General features: G+C 47.4%; 1 protein-coding gene across 1 annotated transcript in view; it reads left to right on the top strand.

Annotated features, from left to right (window-relative positions):
• FHOD3 (formin homology 2 domain containing 3) overlaps positions 1-23,745 on the top strand; it is a 335,498-nt gene extending 311,753 nt beyond the window's left edge. The window contains 3 exon segments of the mRNA XM_038770188.1: positions 4,040-4,214; positions 5,977-6,138; positions 18,303-23,745. Of these exon segments, the coding sequence (XP_038626116.1) occupies positions 4,040-4,214; positions 5,977-6,138; positions 18,303-18,385 (420 nt within the window). The 3' untranslated portion in view covers positions 18,386-23,745.
• Positions 23,746-26,257: the final 2,512 nt, after the last annotated feature.

Below are 26,257 nucleotides of genomic sequence, written 5' to 3'. Positions count from 1 at the left end.
AGTGAAACACAATGGAGGAGGTGGGAATGACCAGGAAGAATTAGTAGGCTAGATGGAGTTGATAATACTACTACTACTGCTGCTAATAATAATGGTGATAATGATGGTATTTGTTAAGTACTTACTCCCTCCAACCTAGGCTGTGAGCCCCATGTTGGGCAAGGACTGTGTCCCATCTAATTAACTTGTACCTCCTCCAGTGCTTAGAACAGTGTTTGACACAAGTGCTTAACAAACACCTATAAAATAAAATAAAAAGCACTGTACTAAGCATTTGGATAAGTAGAGGATAATCCAGTCCCACATAGGGCCCATAGTCTAAGTAAGAGGGAGAACAGGCGTTTAATCTCCATTTTGCAGATGAGAGAACTGAGGCCTAATGAAGTGACTTGCCCAAGTTTACCCAGCAGGCAAGTGGCAGAGTGGGGATTGGAACCCACAACCTCTGACTCCTGGGTCTGTGCTCTTTCCAATAGATCATGCTGCTTCCCACGGAATAATGTATATTTTGGGGTGCAAGTCAGACTTTTGCTAGTTAGCTTTGCTCCTTGCAAATTTGGATCAGAAACAGATGTTTTTCTCCTGGAAAATTTTTTGGGGAAAAAAAAAAGCACCCTATCCCTTAAAGGTATATGGCCCCTCGTTCGCTGTTAGAGGAATCCTCACTGGCACTCCTTGCTTAGACTAGATGTGTGTTTAGATCCAAGGCAGAAACTTAACCTTCGGGACCAATCCCTCGAGAAGGGTTCATGTTGACAGAGTTGGAGATGTGAAGTTTCTGGGGGGCTTTCTGCTTGGGTTTTGGGTTTCCGAGAGGAGCTAAGATGGGGGCTGAAGAAAGTAATTGTTGGGAGTATTCCAGCACGGGGCATTGTTGGGGGAAGGACAGGGGCGGAAGAGGGGCCAGAGTTGAGAGGGTGCCAATAAGGGTTGTGTACAGCGAATGAGGACCCTAAACCAAGGGAAGACAAGACAGCCCTGGCATAAAGTGGGGAGGTGATGGGTGTTGGAGAGGTGAGTCCGGGAGAAAGAGGGAATGGGAGTTTGGATGCAGTGGCAGGGTGGAGTTGGCAGGCGGCGAAGCTGGAAGCAGGGCAGTGATTGTGGGGTCCCTGGAGGTCAGCTAGGGCCAGAAGAGGGAGGCCCCAGGGCTGTCACTTTGAGTACTGAGCAGCAGCTTCAACACTGGATTGTCATCATGTCTTCCTGTGAACTGACTGGTCAATCAATCAATCAATCAATCGAAAAGCAGCGTGGCTCGGTGGAAGGAGCACGGGCTTTGGAGTCAGAGGTTATGTGTTCAAATCTCAGCTCCACCAATTGTCAGCTGTGTGACTTTGGGCAAGTCACTTAACTTCTCTGTGCCTCAGTTACCTCATCTGGAAAATGGGGATTAAGACTGTGAGCCCCACATGGGACAACCTGATCACCTTGTAACCTCCCTAGCGCTTAGAACAGTGCTTTGCACATAGTAAGCGCTTAATAAATGCCATTATTATTATTATTATTAATCGTATTGAGCGCTTACTGTGTGCAGAGCACTGTACTAAGTGCTTGGGAAGTACAAGTTGGCAACATATAGAGACAGTCCCCACTCAACAGTGGGCTCACAGTCTAGAAGGGGGAGACAGAGAACAAAACCAAACATATTAATAAAATAAATAGAATAGATATGTACAAGTAAAATAAATAAATAAATAGAGTAATAAATATGTACAAACATATATACAGGTGCTGTGGGGAAGGGAAGGAGGTAAGGGTCCCTGTGCCGCTCTGCCCCAGTGGCCCACGTTTGACCGAGCGAGCAGTGATCCTGGAGGAAGCCTTCACTTCTAGCCCTACATCCTGGCCTAGAGAGGGTCAGGCCACCTCCTAACGGGGGTGAAAGCGTCGGCAAGTGTCCGTGCATCACGACTGCTTCATTTTCTGGGAAAAGTAGGGCCGGCCATGGTGGCACTTAAACAGGCGTATTTTAGGGCCAGAATCTGCTCATGATAAAAGGTGTGAAATGGAAAGGGGCGATTCAGGTGCCACTAACACTGTCTTAGGCATGCAATGCAGTGGTCCCAGACCCGGTCAATTCTGCTAGCCCTGACCTGGCATGTTTGCTTGATTTTCCAGAGAAATGGTGTATTTTCTGTTCTCCAGAACCTCCGGTGCTTAGAACAGTGCTTGACACATAGTCAGCGCTTAACAAATGCCATAATTGTTATTATTTCCCACACCCAGCAGCGGCTGTGGGTATTCCAGCTGTATCCCCTAAGGCTTGGGCGTTAGCACAGTGGAATGGTTTGGAATCCTTATACAGGCCAGACCACCTCCCTCAGTGAGTTAGCAGAGGGGCCAGATAATAATAATAATAATTGTGGTATTTGTTAAGCACTTACAATGTTTCAGGCACTGTACTAAGTGCTGGGGTGGATACAGGCCATGCGAGTTGGATGCAGTCCCTGTCCCATGTTGGGCTCACAGTCTCAATCCCCATTTTCCAGATGAGGTAACTGAGGCCCAGAGAAGTGAAGTGACTTCCCTGAGGTCCCACAGAAGACAAGTGGCAGAGCTGGGATTAGACCATGCTGCTTGTTTAATGTCAGAAGGCACTGCCAAACAAAGATCTATAACATTTTTTTTACAACATGATGTTCAGTTTGCCCCAAGTTGTCAGATCAAGTTGGGTTTGCAGATGTTAACTCACGTTTGTCCTGTCTGAATGCGCTCTGTGATTTTTTTCAATCATTACGTCCCTTGCTTTGAATTTTTGGTTTGCAAGACTCAATCCTCCTAGAATCTGCAGTTGTGGTTTTTATAGCAGCAGAATTCAATCACCAAACAAGCATAAGAGGCTTGGATTACTTAACTCGCTTTTCTATAGATTTTGATACGAATTTGCTTTCTGCCCTCTTTGCAGTTTGGACAACTCTTTAATATCGATTAGCTATTGAAAATAGTTTTCTGCCCATCCAGAAAACTCCTCCATGCCTGAATTTCCAATCTTCTGAATGTCAGACAGATCAGAAATTCACCTAAACTAGTGTGTAATAGCATGTTATTCTGTGGTGAATAAGGCATTGCTTGCAGTGGAGGAAACCTGCTTTCTCTTGATTGGAATTTTTTAGCAGCCGATGGGTGTATCTCCTGAAAGTTTGGTTCTCTCTCACTCTTGTAGAGTAGAAACGTGATTAGGACAGAGGTTTAGAGTGTCAGGTGATTTGATAATCAGCAGCAATTACTGAATGCTTAATTACTGATCAGTAGCAATTACTGATCGGATAATTACTGATTGCTTACTCTGTGCAGAGCACTGTGCTGAGCGCTTGGGCAGAGTAATAATAATAATTTGTACTTGCTAAGTGCTCAGTATGTGCCAAGCACTGTTCTAAGAGCTAGGGTAGATACAAGTTAATCAGGTGGGACAGAGTCCCTGTCCCACATGGGGAAACTCTTAATCCCGATTTTACAGATGGGGTCACTGAAGCAGAGAAGTGACTTGCCGAAGGTCATACAGCAGACATGTGGCCGAGCTGAGATTAGAACCCAGGTCCTCCTGATTCCCAGTCTCGTACTCTATATTGTAATAATAATGATGGTATTTGTTAAGCGCTTATTATGTTCTAAATGCTGGATAATGATGATATTTAAGCGCTTACTATGTGCCAAGCACTGTTCTAAGTGCTAGGGTAGATACAAAGTAATCAGGTGATCCCACGTGGGGCTCATAGTCTTCATCCCCATTTTACAGATGATGGAACTGAGGCCCAGAGAGGTGAAGTGACTTGCTCAAAGTCACACAGCTGACTAGTGGCGGAGCCAGGATTAGAACCCACAATCCCTGACTCCCAAACTTAAGCTCCAAGTGTGGCTGCAAGTCACACTGCCTCTCTCTGAGTTTGTTTCCTGGATTCCTGCCCTCAAGGAGCTTATTGTCTAGTGGAGGAGCTTATCTGGAGGGAGTTTAGTGACAGGCCTTGTCCCGGTATTCTGGTTAGGGGCTCTCGGCTCCAGGCCGTTTCAATAACCAGCCTCGGCCCTCTCTTTGCAGACGGCGAAGTTCTCGAGCACTTCGGCCGTGGCGCCGGGCCAGCCGCAGGGTCTGGACTACGCGGAGGACGCCGTGGAGCACGAGAACATGAAGGCCGTGTTGAAGACGTCCAGCTCCCTGGGTGGGGAGAGTGCCTCCGTCCTCGGGGTCCGGACGCGCAGTCGAGCCAGCCGAGGTAACGGGGGTGACATCGGGGAGCTGGCATCTGTCAGACACAGCCTAGACTGTAAACTCTCTGTGGGCAGGGAATGTGTCTGCTTATTGTTCTATTGAACTCTCCCAACTGCTTAATACAGTGCTCTGCACACAGTAAGCGCTCCATAAGTACATTTGACTGACCCGTCACAGCCTGTCCCATCCCATCTCTCCCCCCTTCATCATCCTTCAACATCTGCTCGTTTAAGATGTTGTTTTGTCAGGGGGTTGCATTGAGGTGGTAGGGGGGAGGGTATTGGTTAAGCTCTTTGTAAGTGCCAGGCGCTGTACTAGGCACTGAGTTAGATATAATAATAATGGCATTTATTAAGCGCTTACTATGTTGAAAGCACTGTTCTAAGTGCTGGGGAGGTTACAAGGTGATCAGGTTGTCCCACGGGGGGCTCACAGTCTTAAACCCCATTTTACAGATGAGGTAACTGAGGGCCAGAGAAGTGAAGTGACTTGCCCAAAGTCACACAGCTGACAACTGGCGGAGCTGGGATTTGAACTCATGACCTCTGACTCCAAAGCCCGCGCTCTTCCCACCGAGCCATGCTGCTTCTCAAGCTAAGCGGGATGGACACAGTCCATGTCCCACGTGGGGCTCACGGTCTTAATTTCCATTTTACAGATGAGGGAACTGAGGCCCAGGGAAGTGACTTGCCCAAAGTCACAAAGCCGACAAGTGGCGGAGCTGGCATTAGAACCCATATCCTTCTTTCTTCTAGGCCTGGGCTCTTTGGGGGATAGGGTCCACTCTCACCACCCTTTCCAATTCCCTCCGTTGTCCCCCATCTTGGAAGGAATCTGCAGGTCTGAGCGGCTGCTTTTTCCTAGTCACTCATATTTATTGAGCACTCACTTTGTGCAGAGCACTGTACTAATCTCTTGGGAGAGTACAGTAGGACAGACATATTCCCTGCCCACGAGTTTGTAGTCTACAAGCTAGGGGCAGAGGATGGGGAGTGGGGCTGACCAGCAGGGGAGGAACATACAGAGGGAGCAGAGGAGATGCCACATAGCCTAGTGGATAGAGCATGGACCTGACAGTCAGAAGGATCAGGGTTCTAATCCTACCATTTGTCTGCTGTGTGACTTCTCTGTGCCTCAGTTACCTCATCTGTAAAGATGGGGATTAAGACTGTGGGCCACATGTGGGACTTGGACTGTGTCCAACCTGCTTAAGTACCTGTATATATGTATATATGTTTGTACATATTTATTACTCTATTTTACTTGTACATATCTATTCTATTTATTTTATTTTGTTAGTATGTTTGGTTTTGTTCTCTGTCTCCCCCTTTTAGACTGTGAGCCCACTGCTGGGTAGGGACTGTCTCTATATGTTACCAACTTGGACTTCCCAAGCGCTTAGTACAGTGCTCTGCACACAGTAAGCGCTCAATAAATACGATTGATGATGATGATGGTGGTATCTACCCCAGAGCTTAGTTCTGTGCTTGGAACAGAGTAAGTACTTAATACCATGCAGAGAAGCACATTCAAAGGACTTGGGAGGGGCAGGAGGGGGACTGGGAGGAAAGGAGGAAAAAAACCAAACACGTTTTAATGGCTTTGCTTTGTGACCAATGGTGGCAGCGTGAGATCTCCATCGGATGGACCACCAAAGCTCACGGGTAAAGATTTCTGTCATTTAAGCCATTCCAGCTAAATCCAAGGGGTTTCCTCCTCTGGGGTTTCCTCCTGGTCATTTGCTTCCCCTGATTCTGTTGGTGCAGGCCGGATCGGTTCCTGGAACGCCGGCATGGACGATTCCCCCAGCGCCACGGACGACGCGGCCGACGAGATCATGGATCTCATCGTCAAGTCCGCCACCCAAGTGCCAAGTCAGCGAACGATGCCCAGGGAGAGGAAGCGATCGCGGGCAAACCGGAAATCCTGTGAGTAAAAGGGGGTCTGTCCCCTGCTTGAATTCCTGGCTGGGGAGAAACAGGATCGTGTGCCTTGCTCGGAGGGTTTCTGAAACTGCAGTCCCCAGGAGAAACAGCAGACCTCTTGACTTTGCCAAGATGGGTCTCCCCGCCTCTCACTTTTTTATGGTATTTGTTAAGCCTTACTATGTGCCAAGCACCGTACTAAAACATCGGGGTAGATACAAGATAGGGTGGATACAGTCCATGTCTCACACAGCGCTCACAGTTTTAATCTCCATTTTACAAATGAACTAACTGAGGCCCAGAGAAGAGAAGTGACTTGCCCAGTTTCACACAGCAGACAAGTGGTACAGCTGTGATTAAAATTCATGTCCTCTGACTCCCAGTCTCATGCTTTAACCACAAATAATAATAAAAATCATTATGATCTAGGCAGTCTTCTAAGCACTGGGATAGACTCAAGATAGTCAAGTTGGACACAGTCCCTGTTCCACTTTAGGGCTCACAGTCTTCATCCCCATTTTCCAGATGAGGGAACCGAGGCCCAGAGAAGTGAAGTGACTTGCCTAAGGTTTACACGGCAGACTAGCAGTGGAGTTGTGATTAGAACCATGACCTTCTGACTCTGAGGCCTGTGCTCTATCCACTAAACCAGCAGCTTCTCCCCTGTAATCTTTGCCCTCCTGTTCTGCGTGGGAGGTTTTGAGTGGAACCTGCAGAGAAAAATAATTTTGGAGAGCCCCGGATTCGCAACGAGTCCAGCCTCAAGTCCATTCTGGAGACCCCGATGTTGTACCCCAGGGGATTAGTTTCCTCCTGGAGCTCAGTCCTTCTACTTGGTTTGGGGATTTTTCTTCGTGGAAATTTCCCTTCCCCTCATTCTCTTTCAGATCTCCTTCTCCAGAACTTGGGTGGGTAGGGAGAGAGTGAAATTCCAGGGTGGCGAGGGGCAACACCCTGGAAGATAAACTTTCTGGAAGCTGTCAGATCAACTATCGAAAGGGAAGCCTGCTAATATTCTAATTAATGAGCCCACTTTTCAAACCCATGGTCACACTGTTTAACTTGAAATATGATTCCCTAGTTTTGAGCAGTGATCCCCCCAGTAATCTGTGGCTTTGGGAGTCTCTGGGTCCCAAAATGGTTGCATTTGGAGTGAAAAAATATGTAATCATGTAACAGTTTTTCTAAAGGAAAGCGAGGCAGTGCCCATCAAACACTTTAAGCCAATCAGCAACTACACCCAGATTGTTAGGGGGCTTTCTTACGTTCAACCCAAATCCTATCTATTTTCATTTAGTCCAGTCCCCTCTTATTTGAAGACCTAGAATAATTTGTAAATGAAAATATTTGGTTCAAAGATAGGTTTGCGTGTCTGTATTCTGAGCCTTTTTGAAATAGTTTCTTAGTCCTTGGGATTACTCTAATATTTTCCCTTTTGGGGAGGAGAGAGGGAGGAAGGAGGAGGGAAAGAGTTTGTTTCCCTGGAACATTTATCAATGTAGCATTTTTAAAATGGTACTTGTTAGGTGCTTAGTATGTGCCCAGTACTCTTCTATGTACTGGGGTAGATACAAGTTAATCAGGTTAGACTCATTCTCTGTCCCACATGAAACTACAGTATTAATCCCCATTTTATTGATGAGCTAAGGCCCCACAGCAGACAAGTGGTGGAGCCAGGATTAGAACCCAGGTCCTTCTGATTCCCAGGCCTCTGCTCTGTCCTCTAGGCTATGCTGTTTCTCTTGATTGCACTGGTCAACGTAGTCCCTTACCTGTATTTATTTTTCTAGAGCTGGTTTTAATATGGGTTCACTAGCAACATTAGTGATTAAAGGTTGGTAAATATTCATGTCTGACCCCAATTTCTCTTCTTATATGACAATACAGCCCAGTTCACTTATTTCACAGTCTCAACAGGTTGTTTAACTGAATCCAGTCTGGCAGGAAAATGAGTTGCACTGCTTAAGTGGAGCCATTGAGAAAGGCTCAAATAAAAATATGAATCCACTCTAAACCCACTCGGCCAGGGGAACAGTAGGAAACTCACCAGATTGGGTGCCCACTGAGATCTCAACTTCTGGGTGTATGTGTGTTGGAAGCTTCTGGAAGTCACAGGTGAGGAGCTGGATAAATAGATAAGGTAGACTTAAATGGAAGGTAGAAAGAGGTATGAATCCTGAGAGGGAAGCTGAGGACCTTTTGACTTTGAAATGACAATTTAGCTATGAGCCCAGAATTAGAAAAAAAAATTCACCCTTTTTTCACCCCTTCCTCAGCCCCACAGCACTTATGTACATATCCAGAATGTATTTATATCAATGTCTGTCTTCCCCCCTAGACTGTAAGCTCATTGCGAAAGGATATTTGTTGGATGCTGGGCAGTTAGTCCTTAAAGCCAAAGGACACGCTTATAAAATTCTTATAAAATTAAGGGAAATCTTTAGCCACAATTGCTCAGGGTGAATGACCTTGGGCTTCCTCTGAAGGTGAGAATTCAGGGACTCAGCCTTGAATTTCCTTCAAACTTATGGAGAGACAATCCATCCATCCCACAAAGTGGCCATAATTTTACTTTTGGATGAGTTTGACTTTTGTCTAAGCTTTTTTCATATTTGAGAGCACTATACTGACCACTTGGGAGAGTACAATGCAACAGAGTTGGTAGACCCGTTCCCTGCCCATAACGAGCTTACAGTCTAGAGAGGAGGCCTGTAGAAAACCCCCACTCTGGCTTGATGAGGGACTTAAGGACGAAAAAGCCACATGCAGCAAACAAGCACTACTTTGATAACATCACACAAATTCTCACCACCTGACAGAAGGGAAAGCTCGTTGAGGTCTACCTTGTAGAATGAAGACCAGGCTGAGAAATAAGCCCGTGTGATGAGGTGGGATTCCAAGGCAGAAAAGATCGAAGGCTTTGCCGAGCCAATGATCTGCTGATCTTTGCTCTCCCTGTGACTCCCTCTCTGACTTCTGGGAAGCTGGTTATATCTCTGCTCATCAGTGGAGCTAAGGGGATGTGGGGGTGTTCATTTAAACACTTCAGAGAAGTCAAATGATTCCCCCACACATCCCCGTAGCCCCAGCGATGAGCAGAGATGAGAAGCAGCGTGGCCTAGTGGAAAGAGCACAGCCTTGGGAGTCAGAGGACCTGGAACCTAGGAAGCATGTAACAAGAAACATTTAAAAAAAAGAGCGGTCCTACAAAAGGATTTGACATGGCCCGAAAACTTGGGCTGTGGCTACTACCAAGAGAAGTTAGGCTGATTCAGAATTGGAGGGCCGTTGGCTAATCTTTTGTCCGTCATCCTGTCCTCGATACCTTGTAGCAAGGCCCGAGGTCACCACAAGCAGCCTGGAAGCTCCCATTAGAACATGATTCTGACATTCATTGGCAATTATATTTTCTGGGTGCTGACCGTGTGCAGAGCACTGGGAGAAGTACGATACATCAGAGTCGGTCGCCAAATTACCCACCCGCAACGAGCTTCCAGTCCAGCGTTCTCAGAAACGTCTTCCACGAGGGCCTCCTCCCTGCTCATGGCTGCTTTCTGGAAGCACACCCCCAAGGAGACATTTCAATTAATAGGGACCACTGTTGTTTCTCGATTACCAATAAGTCTGAATCCATTGTATTTATGGAGTGTTTTCTGGGTGCCGAGCACTGTACTAAATGCTTAGGAGAAAACTAGAAAACAAGAGTTGGTAGATACTTTCCCTGCCCACCTCAAGCTTACATTGTGGCCTAGTGGATAGAGCACCGGGGAGTCCGAAGGACCTGTATTCTAGTCCCAGCTCGGCCGCTTTTCTGCTGAGAGACGTTGGGCAAGTCGCTTCACTTCTCTGTGCCTCAGTTACCTCATCTGTGAAATGGGGGGTTACAACTGTGAGCCCCATATGGGACATGGACTGCATCCAACCTGATTACCTTGTATCCAACTCAGTGCAGGCGCTTAACAAATACCTTCAAAAAATTATGACTACATAGATTATGGGTATATAAATTGTAAATATAGGCTGAAGACAAGAGAGATTGAACTTGGAGCCAATTTCTCAGTTTTGTTAGCAGCCTCAAGGAGAGAGCATGTAAGTGCATAAGCCTGGATTTGGGGGGGTTTCTGCAGTTGCTGACATAACCACATTAGCCCTACTGAGATTGGCTCAGCTCCAGTGCTTCCATTAGCCAGAAGTCAGTTTCCCCCCCCCCAGAGACCCTGAACTCTTGAGGAATTCTGGGACTGTAGTCCCGAGCCAGGGACTGGGATCCGTAGGCAGGAAAGGGTTACGGGAATCGGCTTCCTTTGGCCCAGCCTCTTTGAGAGGAAGACCTCAGTGCTCATTCATAATGAAATATTCACACAACCAGCCTTGCTTACAGCCTAAACATTACTGTTGGCGGCCACGTGACATCTCTAGTTTATTTTCTATACCTAAAATGTATTTTATCCTATTTGTCTTTGGCTTGCTTTCTTTCACATAACATCAAGGGGCACAGTGGTGCTGCCTGACAAGTAGAATTTCCTGCAGGGAGAGACTTGTGAAGTCTGACAAACCCCTAAGGGAAAACAGAAAGTCTGTACTGCAAAGCTTTTTTTCCTCTCCATCTTCTGTTCTCCGCTGCGGCCCTGACAGAACCCACAGCATATTTCACGTGTCTGAGCGTTTTAGAAGTGGTACTTGATGAGATCCAGGACTTGGCCCACGAAAGCTAGTTAAGAAAATAGCCCGGGCCCTTGGTTGACTCTGGTCCTCCCCACTATCTCCGCTTCCTCTCCTCTGAGACTCCCTCCTTGACCCTCTATAATCCAGTTTATGACCCCTTCCTTGAGCCCACCTCTCTCCAAGGTCATCGATATTCTCCTTCTTGCCAAATCCAACAGACTCTACTCCGCCTTAGGTGTCTACCAACTCTCTTGAATTGCCCATTGTGGGTAGGGATTATGGCCCAGTGGCAAAGGCCCGGGCTTGGGTGTCAGAGGTCATGGGTTCTAATCCTGGCTCCGCCACTTGTCTGCTGGGTGACCTTGGACAAGTCACTTCAATTCTCTGGGCCTCAGTTACCTCATCTGTAAAATGGGGATTATGCATGTGAGCCCCATGTGGGACAGGGACTGTGCCCAACACGAGAGAAGAGAAGCAGCGTGGCTCAGTGGAAAGAGCCTGGGCTTTGGAATCAAAAGTCATGGGTTCAAATTCCAGCTCCACCAATTTTCAGCTGTGTGACTTTGGGCAAGTCACTTAACTTCTCGGTGCCTCAGTTACCTCATCTGTAAAATGGGGATTAAGACCATGAGCCCCCCCGTGGGACAACCTGATCACCTTGTAACCTCCCCAGTGCTTAGCACATAGTAAGCACTTAATAAATGACATCATTATTATTACTATTATTACCTTCTATCTACCCCAGCGCTTAGAGCAATACTTGCCACATAGTAAGTGCTTAACAAATACCATCATTATTATTATTTTTATTGCTGCATTGTACTTTCCAAGTGCTTAGTACAGTGCTCTGCATACAGTAAGTGCTCCATCCACAAGGAGTGAATGAATGAATACAGTGCTCAGCACACAGTAAGCGCTCAATAAGTACCATTGGTTGAGTGATTAACCTGCCTCCAGGCTGCCTTTGACACTGTGAGCCACCCCCTTCTCCTAGACCTTGGCTTTATTAGTCCTCACTCTCTGGCTGATCTTTCTGATACTCCTCTGGGACCTCCCCACTAATTGAGATTTTCTTTTCACTCACTCCCAAATCTACAATCTCACCACTCCTCCCGCTTCCTGGATGGCCCGCTGACACCTCAAACTCACCACATCCAAAGCCCCTCACCTTCCCTCCCAAATCTTCTCCTCCAACCCATCACAGTTGACACGACCACCATCCTTCCTCATCCATGAAACCCCTTTCCACCTTGGCATCATCATTGACACCAACCTACCCTATTCAGTTGGTCGCCAGATCCTTTCCATTTTTCCTTCAAAGCATTTCCGCAGTCCGCCACTTCCTCTCCTCCAAGTGGCCACCGGGCTGGTCCAGGCATTTGTCATAGCAGAGAAGCAGCGTGGCCCAGTGGTTAGAGCACAGGCCTGGGAGTAAGAGGACCTGGGTTCTGCCATTTACCAGCTGTGGGACCTTGGGCTGTCGGCAAGAACTGGTAGGACCAGGCGGGACAAGATGGTTCGGGGCACCCCTGTGGAATGGAAACTTCTGGGAAGTTAGATGTTGTGCTGTGTGAGGACCGGTCAGATTTCACTCCCGGGTACCTAAGAAAACATAAACCCTGCAGTTCCCATGATGCTCATTTCAAGAAAGCATTCACCCTATCATCATAAATTTCTCCGAGTTTCCCTGGGCATTCTGTTTGATACCTTGTTAAAGCTCCCCCAGTCTGCTCATCTCTCCTCTAATGTCCAGGACTTTCAGTCACAGATATTAGCTCCTGCCAGAAAATACCAAAAATACCACTCCCCTTAGAGTGGTTGCATAGACGCCCCCCCCAAATAGAGCTGGTTGCCTCAGTTATTCCGTATCCGCAGGCTTCTCTGGACAGAAGTGAGCCATCTGTCCCGCTTTATGCCGCTGTTACATTAGCAGATGCTTAAGGAACAGAAAGGTTGTCAGAAAAATTGTGTTTTTATTGTCACTGCCTCAGTGTGCATTCCATTACTCTGCTTAATGTGATTTACTGGAAGCCAAGGCCAGAAAAAGCCAAAATATTATGTCTAGCTGAGTTAGCCAGCCAGCGTAGAGTTTACCAGAAAAGCAGCAGTGGCTGCTAGAAGAGAACACATTCAGAGATCCTATTCACAGTAACCAGTTCCTGCCTCTGTCGCCTAAATTCTCGGGCCTGGATCTGAGGTAACACACAGATCAGCGCACATAAATCTCAGAAGAAATCTCTCTCTTTTCCTACAATACCTGGGCTTTGCATTCGGACTCACATTCAATCTGTTGTATGGACTTTCAAGCTGTAATTTTTTTTTTTTTGCTTTTTCAGTGCTTACTATGTATCCAGCATTGTTCTAAGCACCGGGGTAGATATAACTTTATCAGGTTGGACACAATTTCTGTCCCACGTGGGGCTCACTGTCTAAGTAGGAGGGAATAGGATTGAAACCCCATTTTACAATTGAGGAAACTGAGGCACAGAGAAGTTAAGGGGCATGCCCAAAGTCAAACAGCAAGCGATTAGCTGAGCCAGGATTAGAACCTAGGGCGAGTCTGAGTCTGTCATCTCCCACAGATAAAGTTAGTAATGATGACACTCAATGCCTCGGATATTTTGAAGCTGTTAAGTGCTAAGTGATTTGTCTGGACCATTCATTCATTCAATCGTATTTATTGAGCGCTTACTGTGTGCAGAGCACTGTACTAAGCGCTTGGGAAGTTGGCAACATAGAGAGACGGTCCCTACCCAACAGTGGGCTCACAGTCTAGAAGAGACGACCAGAGAAGGAGGCAGTCTCTCCCCTCTTCAGAACTGGTTCACTCAGCTGCCCACATCATTTTTCTAAAGCACCGTTCTTTGCCCATCTCCCTTCTCTTCCAAATTCTCCCATTGGTCACCCATTCCTCTCGGCATCAAGCAGCATAGCCTAGTGGAAAGAGCATGGGACTGGGAGTTAAAAGGACCTGGGATTAGGAGCCCTGTTTATGTGGCCACAACCCCAGTGCTTGGAACAAAGTTAAAGGCTTATTACCACAGTGATTATTATTACCAACGATCAAATAGCATCACTGTGTTCTTCATTTTCAAAGCCCTCCTCCTCCAACCAGCCTTCCGTGACTGATCTCTCATCTCCCCACCCTATTCCCTGCTGGCGCTTCTGTGTCTCCTGAACACATTGGCGCTCACTGTCCCACCCAATGCCCCTATAGCCCTTATGTACATATCTTCATACTCTATTGCTTCCTCCTACCTGTTATTTGCTTTACTACTGATTGACAAAAAATTGAAGGGGAGGACTAGATTGATGGTGGAGAGATCTGTTGAGGGTACTCTTGTCAATCGCGCAAAGCCCAGAGAAGATGCATCGCCTATGAGAAGCAGTGTTGCCTAGTGGATAGAGCACAGTCTGGGAGTCAGAGGACCTGAATTCTAATTCCAGTTCTACCACTTTCCTGCTGTGAGATCTTGGGCAAGTTGCTTCACTTCTCTGTGGCTTACTTTCCTCATCTGCAAAATGGGGATTCAATACCTGTCCTCCCTCCTAAAGGGAGAATATAATCTTGTATCAACCCCAGTGCTTAATTACAGTGTCTGGTACATAGTAAGCGCTTATCAAATATCACAATAATAATCATCATTATTATTTTTACTATTATGTTTCAGTCCGAATTAACAACTATCAGCTGTTTCTCAGTCTTTCCCTCTGTTGGCCTTGTAAGCCAGATAACAAAACACATACCTTATCTGCCGGGCGAATGGGTACTACTTATTCTTACTGTGGCATTTGTTAAGCACTATGTGTTGAGTACCATTCTAAGTGTCGGGGTAGATACAAGTTAATCAGGTTGGATACGGTTCCTGTCCTACTTGGGGTTCACAGTCTAAGCAGGAGGGAGCGTAGGTAGCAAATCCCCATTTTGCAGTTAAGGAAACTCAGGCACAAAGAAGTGATTTGATTTGTCCAAGATCACCCAGCAAGCAATTGGTGGAGCTGGGATTAGAACCCAGGTCCCCTGACTCCCAGAGCCAAGCTCTTTCTGCTAGGCCCCGCTGCTTATAGCCATCTGTGAGGACGACGACTGATGTCACGCACCGGATTCTTAGTGCTGAAAACTGGTGAATTATAGGAGCTCGAAGGGACGGAAGGAGAGGGGAAAGAGGACGGTCTCCCCCTTCTTCCATTCTTTTGTCTCAAGCCACTGCTCCCACCACCCCTTGTTTTAGGGAACAGAGCAATTTTTAAAAGATACTTCTGGCAAGAAAGTCCACTTTTGACCCCGGTCTCCAGGAGGCAAGCAAACAACCGGTGGGGAGGGAGAGGTGGTTATTCCATTCAGACTCAGAGAATGCTGGGGTCACATACCACCAATGCTCAGAGCACAGGATAAGCAGCATGGCCTAGTGGGTAGAGCACAAGCCTGGGAGTCATAAAGTCATGGATTCCAATCCCGGCTCTGCCACTTGTCAGCTGTGTGACCTTGGGCAAGTCACTTCACTTCTCTGGGCCTCAGTTCCCTCATCTGGAAAGTGGGGACTAAGACTGTGAGCCCCACGTGGGACGAGTCCACTACCTTGTATCTCCCCTTGTGCTTAGAACAGTACTTGGCACATAGTAAGCACTTAAAAGCCATAATTATTATAATTATTATTATTATCAGCCTCAATGGACACACACCCCTGCCCCACTCAGACTGCCAATGTGGCAAATGCCTCCTCACAAGAAACCCAGTCAAACGGTTCATGCTGCCTGGAGAGTTTGAGGTGCTGTTTGTTCACAGGCACGGCCTACTGGAAGGAGCTTGGGCCTGCGAGTCCCAGGACCTGGGTTCTAATCCCAGCACTGCCACTTACCTGCTGTGTGACCTTGGGCAAGTCACTTCACTTCTCTGTCCCTCAGTTCTCCTGTTCAGACAGGACCCCCATGCTGGACAGGGACTGTGTCCAACCTAATCAATTTTTATTTACCCCAGTGCTTAGAACAGCTTAGACACATAGTAAAAGCTTAACAAATACCGTGGAAAAAAAATGGATATGAAACGAGTGCCTACCTTCTGCTGTGTAGGATCACAGGTAAGCCAGAAAGAGAAACAGAGTGTCAGTGGCTTTTCCCAGGGCGGGAATCGGTATCTCGATTGCTTCCGCATTTGACTGTGGCCTGAAGTAGCTGTTCCTAGCCACAGAAGATAAAGAAGTGTTAACACAGTAGTAGGGCTGAAATAGGGGCATATTAGATCCCAGCTCTGCCAATTGTCAGCTTTGTGACTTTGGGCAAGTCACTTAACTTATCTGTGCCTCAGTTACCTCATCTGTAAAGTGGATTAAGATTGTGAGCCCCCCGTGGGACAACCTGATCACCTTGTTACCTCCCCAGCGCTTAGAACAGTGCTTTGTGCATAGTAAGTGCTTAATAAATGCCATTATTATTATTATCCCTGACTATCAATGACCACCAGATTTTGAAGTGACTGGTGGCAGAGGAGAGAGGGGAGAGTAGCAGCCTGGCCTAGTGGGTAGAGTGCAGTCCTGGGAATCAGAAGGATCTGGGTTCTAATCCCAGCTCTGCCATTTGTCTGCTATGTGACCTTGGGCAAGTCACTTCACTTCTCTGGGCCTCTTTTACCTAATCTGGAAAATGGGGATTCAATACCCTCTCCATCGTGAACTCACCTTGGGCACTGTGGCCGGACTGGTTATTTTGTATGTCCCCGCCAGAGCTTAGTATACGCTACTTGGCAAATAGTAAGCACTCAAACACACACCACAATTATTATAAAAATAATAATAGCAAAAATAAATTATAAGAAGACAGAGAGATCATGGGGGTGCTTGCCTGTCCTTGCTCCACAAAAATGAGAAGAGAATAAAGGAAGGAAAAAGAAGCCCATGAGATTCCAACATACACCAGTTGTATTTTGTCATGGTTTCTTTAAGTAAAGGAACCTTGGGTTTTCCGTGAGGATACAGCTCTTTCCCCCAGTTTAATGTAGTTTTCCTCGAGATCCACATTGTCCCTTTACTCCTTGTAGACCACTCGGCGTGAAACCCAGTAACTGCTACTTGGACTTAGCCCTCAGGAAGCCTAAGGCTGCTTAATAATAACAGAAAGCCTGTCCACCCCGGAGTAATTTATTTTTTACTAAGCTGAGAGCCTTATGCTGGCCTTCTTCAACTCGGGACTGCTGGACTACTTCCTCTTAGTAGAAAAATACTTTCCATGGTTCTGTGCGGTTGGCCATTGTGCGTTGCTGGATGTATTCTAGTCAACAAAGCTTCCACGCCACATTCTGCCAAGTCTGATAATGCTGCACCCAGACATCAAACTATCAGTGTGAGAGTTTCCTCTTGCTTCTCCCCGCTTCCGCTCAAGACGAGCAAGGGCAGCCAGTGAAAGCAAAACACCCAGCCTATTCCACCCCGGATTAATGTCGAGCTCCAAACTGCCCCCCGCCCAGAGCCCAAGTGGAGAGCTTGAGACAGAGTCACCCAGCAGGGCTGCGAATGGTTCCCTCCCAATGCAGGGCATGAGTCCAGGCAGGCCTGCTTTTGTTCCTGAGTTCATAATAATAATAACGATGGCATTTGTTAAGCGCTTACTATGTGCAGAGCACTGTTCTAAGCGCTGAAAAATTGGAAATCCGTAGTCGGCAGGATTCGAACCTGAGTGGGGAAACCCCAGTGGATTTCTAGTCCATCGTCTTAACCACTCGGCCTCGACTACTAGAGTGGCATATGTGGAGAGAGAAAGCACGGTGCCTGGTACAGTGCTAAGTGCTTAGTACAGTGCTCTGCACACAGTAAGCGCTCAATAAATACGATTGAATGAGTGAATGGTGTCCCCCAGAGGCTAGGATTAACAATGCCAGTGGAGCAGCCAGAGACTTCCCCACGGGCTCGCTTCTGAGAAGCAACATGGCTTAGTGGATAAACCACAGGCCTGGGAGACATAAGGATCTGGGTTCTAATCCTGGCACGGTCACTTGTCTGGTGTGGGACCTCGGGCAAGTCACTTCCCTTCTCTGGGCCTCAGTGACCTCATCTGTAAAATGAAGTTGAGTGTGAGCCCTATATGGGACAGGGATTATGTCCAACCTGATTAACTTGTATATACCCCAGTGCTTGGCACATAGTAAGTGCTTAACAAGTACCATCATTATTATTATTATTATCCTGGGTGGGGAAAAATAGGTGCCAAGTTTGTTGGGTGCCCTAGACTAAGGGACCGAAGGAAGCACTGAAACAGAAGGGCTCAGACACCCCCAATCCCAGCCCCCTAGCAAAACTCAACAGGCAGAGCCACAGAAAATAGAGATTTCATAAAACCATCCCAGGCATGGATCCAAACCAAGAGACTGTGGCCCTGGGTCTTCTCTGGCCTTATATGACTTGAGCGAACCTAGCTTGATGTCCCTGGCTGACATGTTTATATTTTCGTCCTAATCTCTTGTCTGCTTTCTCCTTCTCTTGATTTACCTCTGCCGGGGGGTGGCCCTCCAGTAAGAAGAACCCTCAAAAGCGGGTTGACCCCAGAAGAAGCCAAAGCACTGGGCCTCATCAGTACCTCCGAGATGCAAGTGTGAGACCCGAGGAGCCAGATCCCATCCTGAGAACATCATCATCATCGCCATGCTGATGAACACCTGGGCAGTATGGCCACACCCACCCATCCCCCCAACCCTGGGCTCCTGCTTGCCCATCCTCTGAAAGCTTAGTTTTGACCAGGCACAGAGCAGAAAACAGAAGGAGCCCCTCCACCGCCCCTCAGCACTAAAATCCGACATCTAGGAGAAGATGAGCGTTTATCTTTATAGGCAAAAGCACTTCACTTGTTCTCTCAAGACACACAGAGAAACGAACCAGGAGATACCTTTGCATTCTCTTCACTTCTGGGAGTGATGTTTACGTGGGCTTGCTTTGCTGCCTGGTTCGGGAGCTAGAACATTCATTGATTTTTTCAGGGCAAGAAACAGTCCTTTAAGAAACAAAAAAAATATCTCCGTTCCACTTAATGGCAAATTTGTAGCACGGTGTCATTAGACAAACAGACGGCACGGGTTAAGAGGCCAGTCTCGGCTGGAATTCCGGGATCCAGCCCAGTGAGGGTGGGAGTGGTCTGTGGGCAATCCCTCAGTCGGAGTGGGCTGATTCCCGTCGGGCCTAATTTCACTTCTAGGGGAGCTGGAGGAAAAGAGGGCTCCGATGCTGTGCACTGTCATGCCCTCCCCGCCCCGGGAGGTGACAAACAGGCTGAAGGAGCAACCAATCAATCTATAGCGTGTCTGAAATGGGGGCACCTTATTACAGGTGATCACACGTGCTTCAGCCGGCAGCGGGGAGTCAACCAGAGAAGCCACTCCAGACTAAGCCTTTCCTCCACCGTAACCTGCCTTGCCCTGGGATGGGCAGGGCCAAAGCCACTAGGAAAGACCCTCCTGGGCCCTGACCAGATCTCCACCAAAAGGGACAAATGAAGAAGGGTACTTAGGGCTCTCTTCAGTCTGCAGGTGCCTATGCACGCGTACACACACTCACTCAAAATACCCTCTCACAACACACTAGTCCACGCAGGGAGAAAGCACAGGTGATTTCCTACCATGGAATCCTCAGAGTCCTGAGGGTTGGCACAGTTTTGAAAACATTTGCCACATTTCCTCCACAAAAGATCAGGGAGTTTCAGTCATCTTCCTGGGCCACCCCCAAATCCCAATTGAGCTTAAAACGTCCAAGTCTAAACAAAACAAAAAAACACTCTCTGGCCACAAGTTTCACAATTTTTCAGTTGGCACCTGTGTGCTGCTTACGATTCACCCTCCAAAAAGAGAAATAAAGGGAAGGAAGACTATAGAACGAAGGCTGTCAACCAAGAAATGTCTCCCTAAGAAGCAACACGACTTCAAAAAACATCAGAAGCTGGTGTATTTGCTAAGAAATGTGAAAGATACTCTTTCTTCCCCAATTAATTCCAGGAGGCAGGTTTTTCCCCTGTGGAATTCCTCCAGGTGCTTTGGGACCCCCAGGCCTGAGGCTGCAGTGACCCTAACTCTTTCTGGCACTCCCCAAGGAGGGCCTACCAGCATTGTGACATCTGCAAAAGCTGATGGAGCCCCAGTCAAAATCTCTTCAAGTTTCACTTCTCTGAGAAAGCAACTAAGAGCATTATCAAGTGAAAAGTCACCTGAAACCACATTACAAGAGAATCTACAGTTCTGTTCTCAAACAGAGAATGCTCCACGCCTAGATGTCTATGAATATATTTATCCCCTGGTTGGCATTCCAGTTTAAATGGGAGACTGGTGGACTTTTCTAAAGCAACCGTTTGTTAAACCAGAAAATGAGAATTATGCACTCCAGGAGCACCTGAAAAATGAAAATCGATGGTATTGTTCTCTCGACATCTGGGTTTTAGAGAAGGGGTGTGAGAGTGCACATTAGCTTACCAGTTATCCTCACCTCTGTCTCTCACAACCCTCCAGCAAACTGGCATCAGTGGGGAGATGTGGGAGTGGGGATGTGATTTCAGCTGCAGGACTCCAGGAACAAGCTTCACTGATGGGCCCACGGAGTGAAAAGCCACACTGAGGAGGAAAGAACAAAATCAGTCTCCCATTTGCCCTCAGAGGTCAGCGCATGGGTCTCCCAGGAAAATACCAACACAGAAGAGCCAAGCTATTTCTGGAGAGAGAGATGCATGTGCCTTTCTTTGAAGCGTAGGATATGGCCAGCGGTCCCAGGATACACTTTTTGAGTAGAGACAAGCAACATTCTGAAGGAGGTAATTTGAGGATCTTCTCCAGATCAGAATTTAATTTCAGGGGCAGGAGAAAGAGACATTTTCACCTATTTTAACCATCGCTCCCTCTGGAAACCTTCCAGGTTTCTTTTGGTCATTATATCATGCCCTGAGATTCTGGGAAGACAATAGGCAGTTTCACCCCTGAACCTGGAACTGGGCCTATTGATCGCTTCATGTGTCCATTCCCGGCTCAGGGACTACAGTCCACCCCAAAGTGGGAATGACCACAATCTCCCAGAAATGTCGGATGCTCCCCTAGGAACCAGCTAGTTTTACCCTTTCTGCCAACATTTTATGGGGGGCCTTTTTAGAGGTTCTAGGCCAGAACTTCATTTGAGGTGAATTCCAAACACAGGAGTCGGCATCATAACACTGTTCTTCACTTGGAGGTCTCCTAGAGCTAGCTTCAGGCACACACTGGAGAAATTTCAAAAAGAGAGAGCTTCCCAACCCTGCAGACAAGGTGGGCCCTGACTCTCCTTTAGGGATAGAGGTGTTGGCACACCAGTAACCCACAATAAAAAGTAAGATCTACAGACCTCACCCTGCAGGCCTTTGGCAAACATGTCGTTTGGGATCGAAGACGGTGAAGGTTCTGAATGAGCCAGAACCCGAAATCCTCGGTATTGTAGTCAGAACCTGGGAAGGCTAGAGAAACAAGAAACCTCTCTTCCATGTCGTGGAGCAAGTTGTTTGGAATCTGCATGACCCCATACAAAAAAAAAAGAGTTTAGCAGGGCCTAAAGAAGGATGCGAACGAGCTCCATAGAACTGAAAGGTTTTGCTTGTAAGGAAAGGGAAACTCTTGCCCGTTAAAGGCTGTTTGCCGTCCAAGCATCAATACTGGGGACTCTCGTTCCCACATTTCTAAGTCCTCTATCATTCCCCAGGCCCAGTGCCTCTTGTTGCTTTCAGTCAATGAGAGAAATGAATTCCACAGGTAGCAAAGTCCTGTTACCTTGGTGCATAATGGGAAAACACAGGAGGGCTGTTCTGCACTGACAACAAAACACTAAATTAATGAGCAAATCTGTACAGAACAAAGAAGCCTAGATCTGTTTTGACTACCCAGCACTACTTTTCATGTTAAAGCACAATTTCAAAATAAATCTTTGTATTATATGACCCAGTTGTGTTTCCCTACATATCCGCACTTTTCCTAAGATAGAGTATTATCAGGCCCCTCCCTCGCCTACAGTCACTGTGTAGTTGGAGCTGAGATTGCACTAGTTAGCCACAGGTCTGTGGTAAGTAGCCCAAAGCCCCCGTGTTTCTCTCTAGGAAGCGGGAATCCAGTTGAGTCAGAGTTCCAGATCTGCTTCTATGGCCTGGAGTTGAGAGTCATGATCTTGGTCACAAATCTAGACTGTAAGCTCACTGTGGGGAAGGAATATGTGCGTTCATTGTTGTCTTGTACTCTCCCGAGCACTTAGTACAGTACTTTACATGCAGTAAGTGCTCGATAAATATGCTCGAATGAATGAATGTTCATCTCTGCCGCTAAAATGAGACTGGCAGGCGAAACTTGAAACGGTGAGACAGCAGAACCAAAGGCTGCCATGGGACGGGGGAAAAGAAAACATTTTCCGGTAACTTGGCAAATGCCAGCACGATCGCGGCAGCATGAGGGAGTTTTGGTGTGCAGTGTTTCTCGCTGAGGAGAGCTTGCACCTTTCTACCTCTGCGTCCTGTAACCTTGGGAGGTTGTGGCTGTGACTGGGAGGTTGTGGAGGAATGCGGCTGCTGCCTCACGGGTCACGCCTCCAGCATCCGCGACCGCGGCTGAGGGAAAGGGGCTTCGGATACTTAGGGGCTCCCTCGTAGGAAAGGAGAAATCTGGCTGCTGATTACCTTTTAGAAATCACCTACCCGATCCATCCAGACTCTGGGGCTGCGGGAGAACCATCCTCCGGGATGCGATTATGGAACTCACACATTTCTTTGAATACGGACAGCACCCCACCGCCAGGCCACGGGAAGAGGAGCAGAATTCTTCCTAAAACCCCATTGCATCCGGGACACCGACACCTGTGACTAAGCGCAGATCGAAAGGGAATTAAAGCACAAGTCCCGATACTCAAGCAGGGACCTGAGATCCAATTTCGGCCGGCTGCGGACAGCACAAGGGACGCGGGAGTGTTGGGCGAGTAACATCCGTCACAGTTGCTGCCGCTCAGTCCATCTGGGTAGGGACGGGGACGCTGAATTCGGAAGCCTGTGAGACCCGCATAAGGAGGCGAAACAGATGGTTCCCCCTTGACCTCGAGATGGTAGCCCCGGCTAGACGGCTGGCAACAATCAGGCATTCCGAACCCAAAACGGTGGTCTCACAGGCATCGAGGCTTCATTTAATACCGTGCCCGCCCTGAAGCGAAGCCCACCTATTCGATCATTCAATAACACGGCTCCATCAACAGATGGTTGGAAAAGACCAGAGAAACCCAAGTGGCCCAAGCTTGCAAAGAGGCCACAATTTCCTCCTCTCTGAAACAACAAGGGATTTATGGAATGATAAATGCTGGGGAAATTCAGCCTTCTGGCAAGGGTTATCCAAATAATCATTTCTGAAGGCGAGACTCAAAGGGGTCGGGGACTTAATGGGTTTTGCATTGAGCAGGAGAAAAGAGAAACTGAACCAGCTTCGATTGATTTTTAACTTGCAGTTGTGGTTGATGGGTGGAAAGGAGTCAATCACCGTATGTCTGTCCACTGACAGAGAGCAGGACTTTATGAAGAGAAGAGATGCATTTAGTAGTGATGGGAGTCCTTCTCCTCTGACCCTGACTTCGGCCATCTGGAGTTTTTATTCTGGGAGCTGAGAATCGTTAGGGGAAAAAAAATGTAAAGTAGAAAAGGATGTGTTTCTTAGATGAAGGAAAATGCTGTACATTGTGTAAATGTCACTCCTGTTTTTTTAACGTGTGTAGCATAGTGTAAAATAGGCTTTTCAGCAGTGTTGCTCTGTGAATTGTAATTTAAAACCAAGCCATGCACAGTCAGAGATATTATCTACAGATCCTGTTCTGTTGTTTTGTTTTTTTTTTCCCCTCATTTTAGGTAAAGAAGTTTTGTTAAATGTTAAATTGAATCGTCCGTGAAATTGCTTGTTGTTCCTCAGTTTTGCTTCATAAAAGAACTTGAATTGGAGTTTCCGGTTTTATTTCGCCCAACACTCCTGCCATTTGGGGGATTTTGCACAGAAAAGCTTCCTGTAGCAGCTAGTATTTAAGGCCTCTCTGCAAGGAGCAAATCTAGCATCCAGTTAACTCTGAGGGAATTTTGCAGTATTCCGACAAGGCCGAGATTGGAGGCATTCCCAATCACTACTTCTACCTCAGGGCCACCCCAAGACACTTCAGAACCCCTGGCCAAGCCGGTCCAAACAGCTTTTCCATCCTCCACCAGACCAGCACCCTAGGAGACCCCAGGGCAGTGCCCACAAGCCGAGGCAGGTAGAAGACAAAATAGAGGAAAGCCCCCTCGGCAGCGGCTGTCAATCAAACAGGTGCCTGGACCAATCTGAAGGAACGGGCAAGGCTGCCTTCTCATAGTAAATCCTCCCCACATAATGCTTTCTAGTTCTCCTGTGCTGAAAAAAAAGAGATTTGTTTCTAAAACTAGCAGAAACTGGCTAACGAGTGGATAGAGTGCGAGGCCCGGGAATCATCATCATCAATCGTATTTATTTATTGAGCGCTTACTATGTGCAGAGCACTGTACTAAGCGCTTGGGAAGTACAAATTGGCAACATATAGAGACAGTCCCTACCCAACAGTGGGCTCACAGTCTAAAAGAATCAGAAGGACCTGGGTTCTAATTCCGGCTCTGCCACATGCCTGCTGTGTGATCTCGGGTGAGTCACTTCACTTTCTCTGTGCGTCAGTTACTTCATCCGTAAAATGGGGATTAAGAGTGTCAGCCCCAGGTGGGACAGGGATTGTGTCCAACCTGATTAACTTGTATCTGCCCCAGCGCTGAGAACAGCGCTTGGCACATAATAAGCACTTTAACAAATGCCATAATTATTAATTTTCATCTCCCTAGTGCTCTTCAGACACGTGGATTCTACAGACTGTTCGCATGCTGCATTAGGTTTGCCTCCTGCAGGTATGGCCTTTGTACTTGGGCGCCCCGTTCCCTCCGGTGACCCCACCGTGGGACGGCAGAGGGTTGACGTTCTTTTCCCCCCCGTGCCAACCTAGAAAATACAAAGCCTCTCTGTGCCCCACGCAGGCAGCTCGGGGGTCCGACCGTCATCCGATGGTCCGAGCCCGGTGATTTGTGCAACTTCAGAGCTCGCCTCTCTGGCATTCTGTAAACACGACTTGCAATAAAGCCTTAAAAAGCGTTACCTCGACTCCTTGGCTTTCCTGGCTTTTCCCGGTCCCTGGAGTTCAGGCTGGGGCGAGAGAGGCTGGTTCTGGTTTTCGGTTTTGCATTCCTTCAGTGACTCCTCCGATGGCTCGGCCAGGAAAAAGTTTGTTTGCGAGCCCTGGTGACCTCCGTCCTTCCTCCGCCGCCATGACTCGTCCCGTGGGAGCACAGTCCGGCAGCTGCAGAGCAGGAAGAAGAGAGGAGGATATGGTCCCGGTGGGCTCAGGAAGGGTGCCTTGCTGGGGAAGATGCCCTGTAGCCAGGTACGGTGGGTTGGGGAGGACGCAGCTTCTTTGTGCAAAAAAATCTAGATCGGGGAACATTCCTTTCTAATGGAATTAGCCACTTGGAATAGCCCAAATCAAAATGCCTTCAGAGATACAAATTGATGTTATTATAGAGCCTCTTCCAAGAGGCCTTCCCAGACTGAGCCCCCTTTTTCCTCTCCTCCTCCCTGTCCCCTCCGCCCCTACCTCCTTCCCCTCCCCCCAGCACTTGTATATGTATTTGTTACTCTATTTTACGTCTACATATTTACTATTCTATTTACTTTGTTAATGATGTGCATCTAGCTTTAATTCTATTTGTTCTGACGTCTTTGACACCTGTCCACATGTTTTGTTTTATTGTCTGTCTCCCCCTTCTAGACTGTGAGCCTGTTGTTGGGTAGGGACTATATATGTTGCCAACGTGTACTTCCCAAGCACTTAGTACAGTGCTCTGCACACAGTAAGCGCTCAATAAATACGATTGAATGAATGAATGAATTATAGGGCATTTCTTAAGCGCCTACTCTGTGCCAGGCACAGAGAAGGAAGTTAACAAGATAATCAGGTCAGATTCGGTCCTTGTCCTGGGGGGAATTCACATGCTCAAACATACAAAATAATAGTAATTATTATTATTATGATAGTGCTTGTACTTCATACAGTGCTTGGCACCTAGTAAGTGCTTAACAAATACCATAATAATTGAAATTATTATTATTAATGAGTACTTACTATGGGCCATGCACTGTTCTAAGCGCTGGCATAGATACTAGCTAATCAGGTTGGGCATAGTCCCTGTCCCACATGGGGCTCACACTCTTATCCCCATTTTACAGATGAGGCAACTGAGGCACAGAGAAGTGAAGTGACTGGCCCAAGGTCACACAGCAGACAAGTAGACAAGTGGTAGAGCCAGGATTAGAACACAGGTCTTCGGACTCCAAGGCCCGGGCTCTATCCACTAAGCCAGGCTCCATCCCCCAGTTCTACCTGATAAAGTAAGTTCTTCCTGACCC

The sequence above is a fragment of the Tachyglossus aculeatus genome, chromosome X3, assembly GCF_015852505.1.
Source record: "Tachyglossus aculeatus isolate mTacAcu1 chromosome X3, mTacAcu1.pri, whole genome shotgun sequence".
NCBI classification, from domain to species: Eukaryota; Metazoa; Chordata; class Mammalia; order Monotremata; family Tachyglossidae; genus Tachyglossus; species Tachyglossus aculeatus.
The sequence above is the reverse complement of the archived record's forward strand: the minus strand, read 5'-3'. Positions and strand labels throughout refer to the sequence as shown.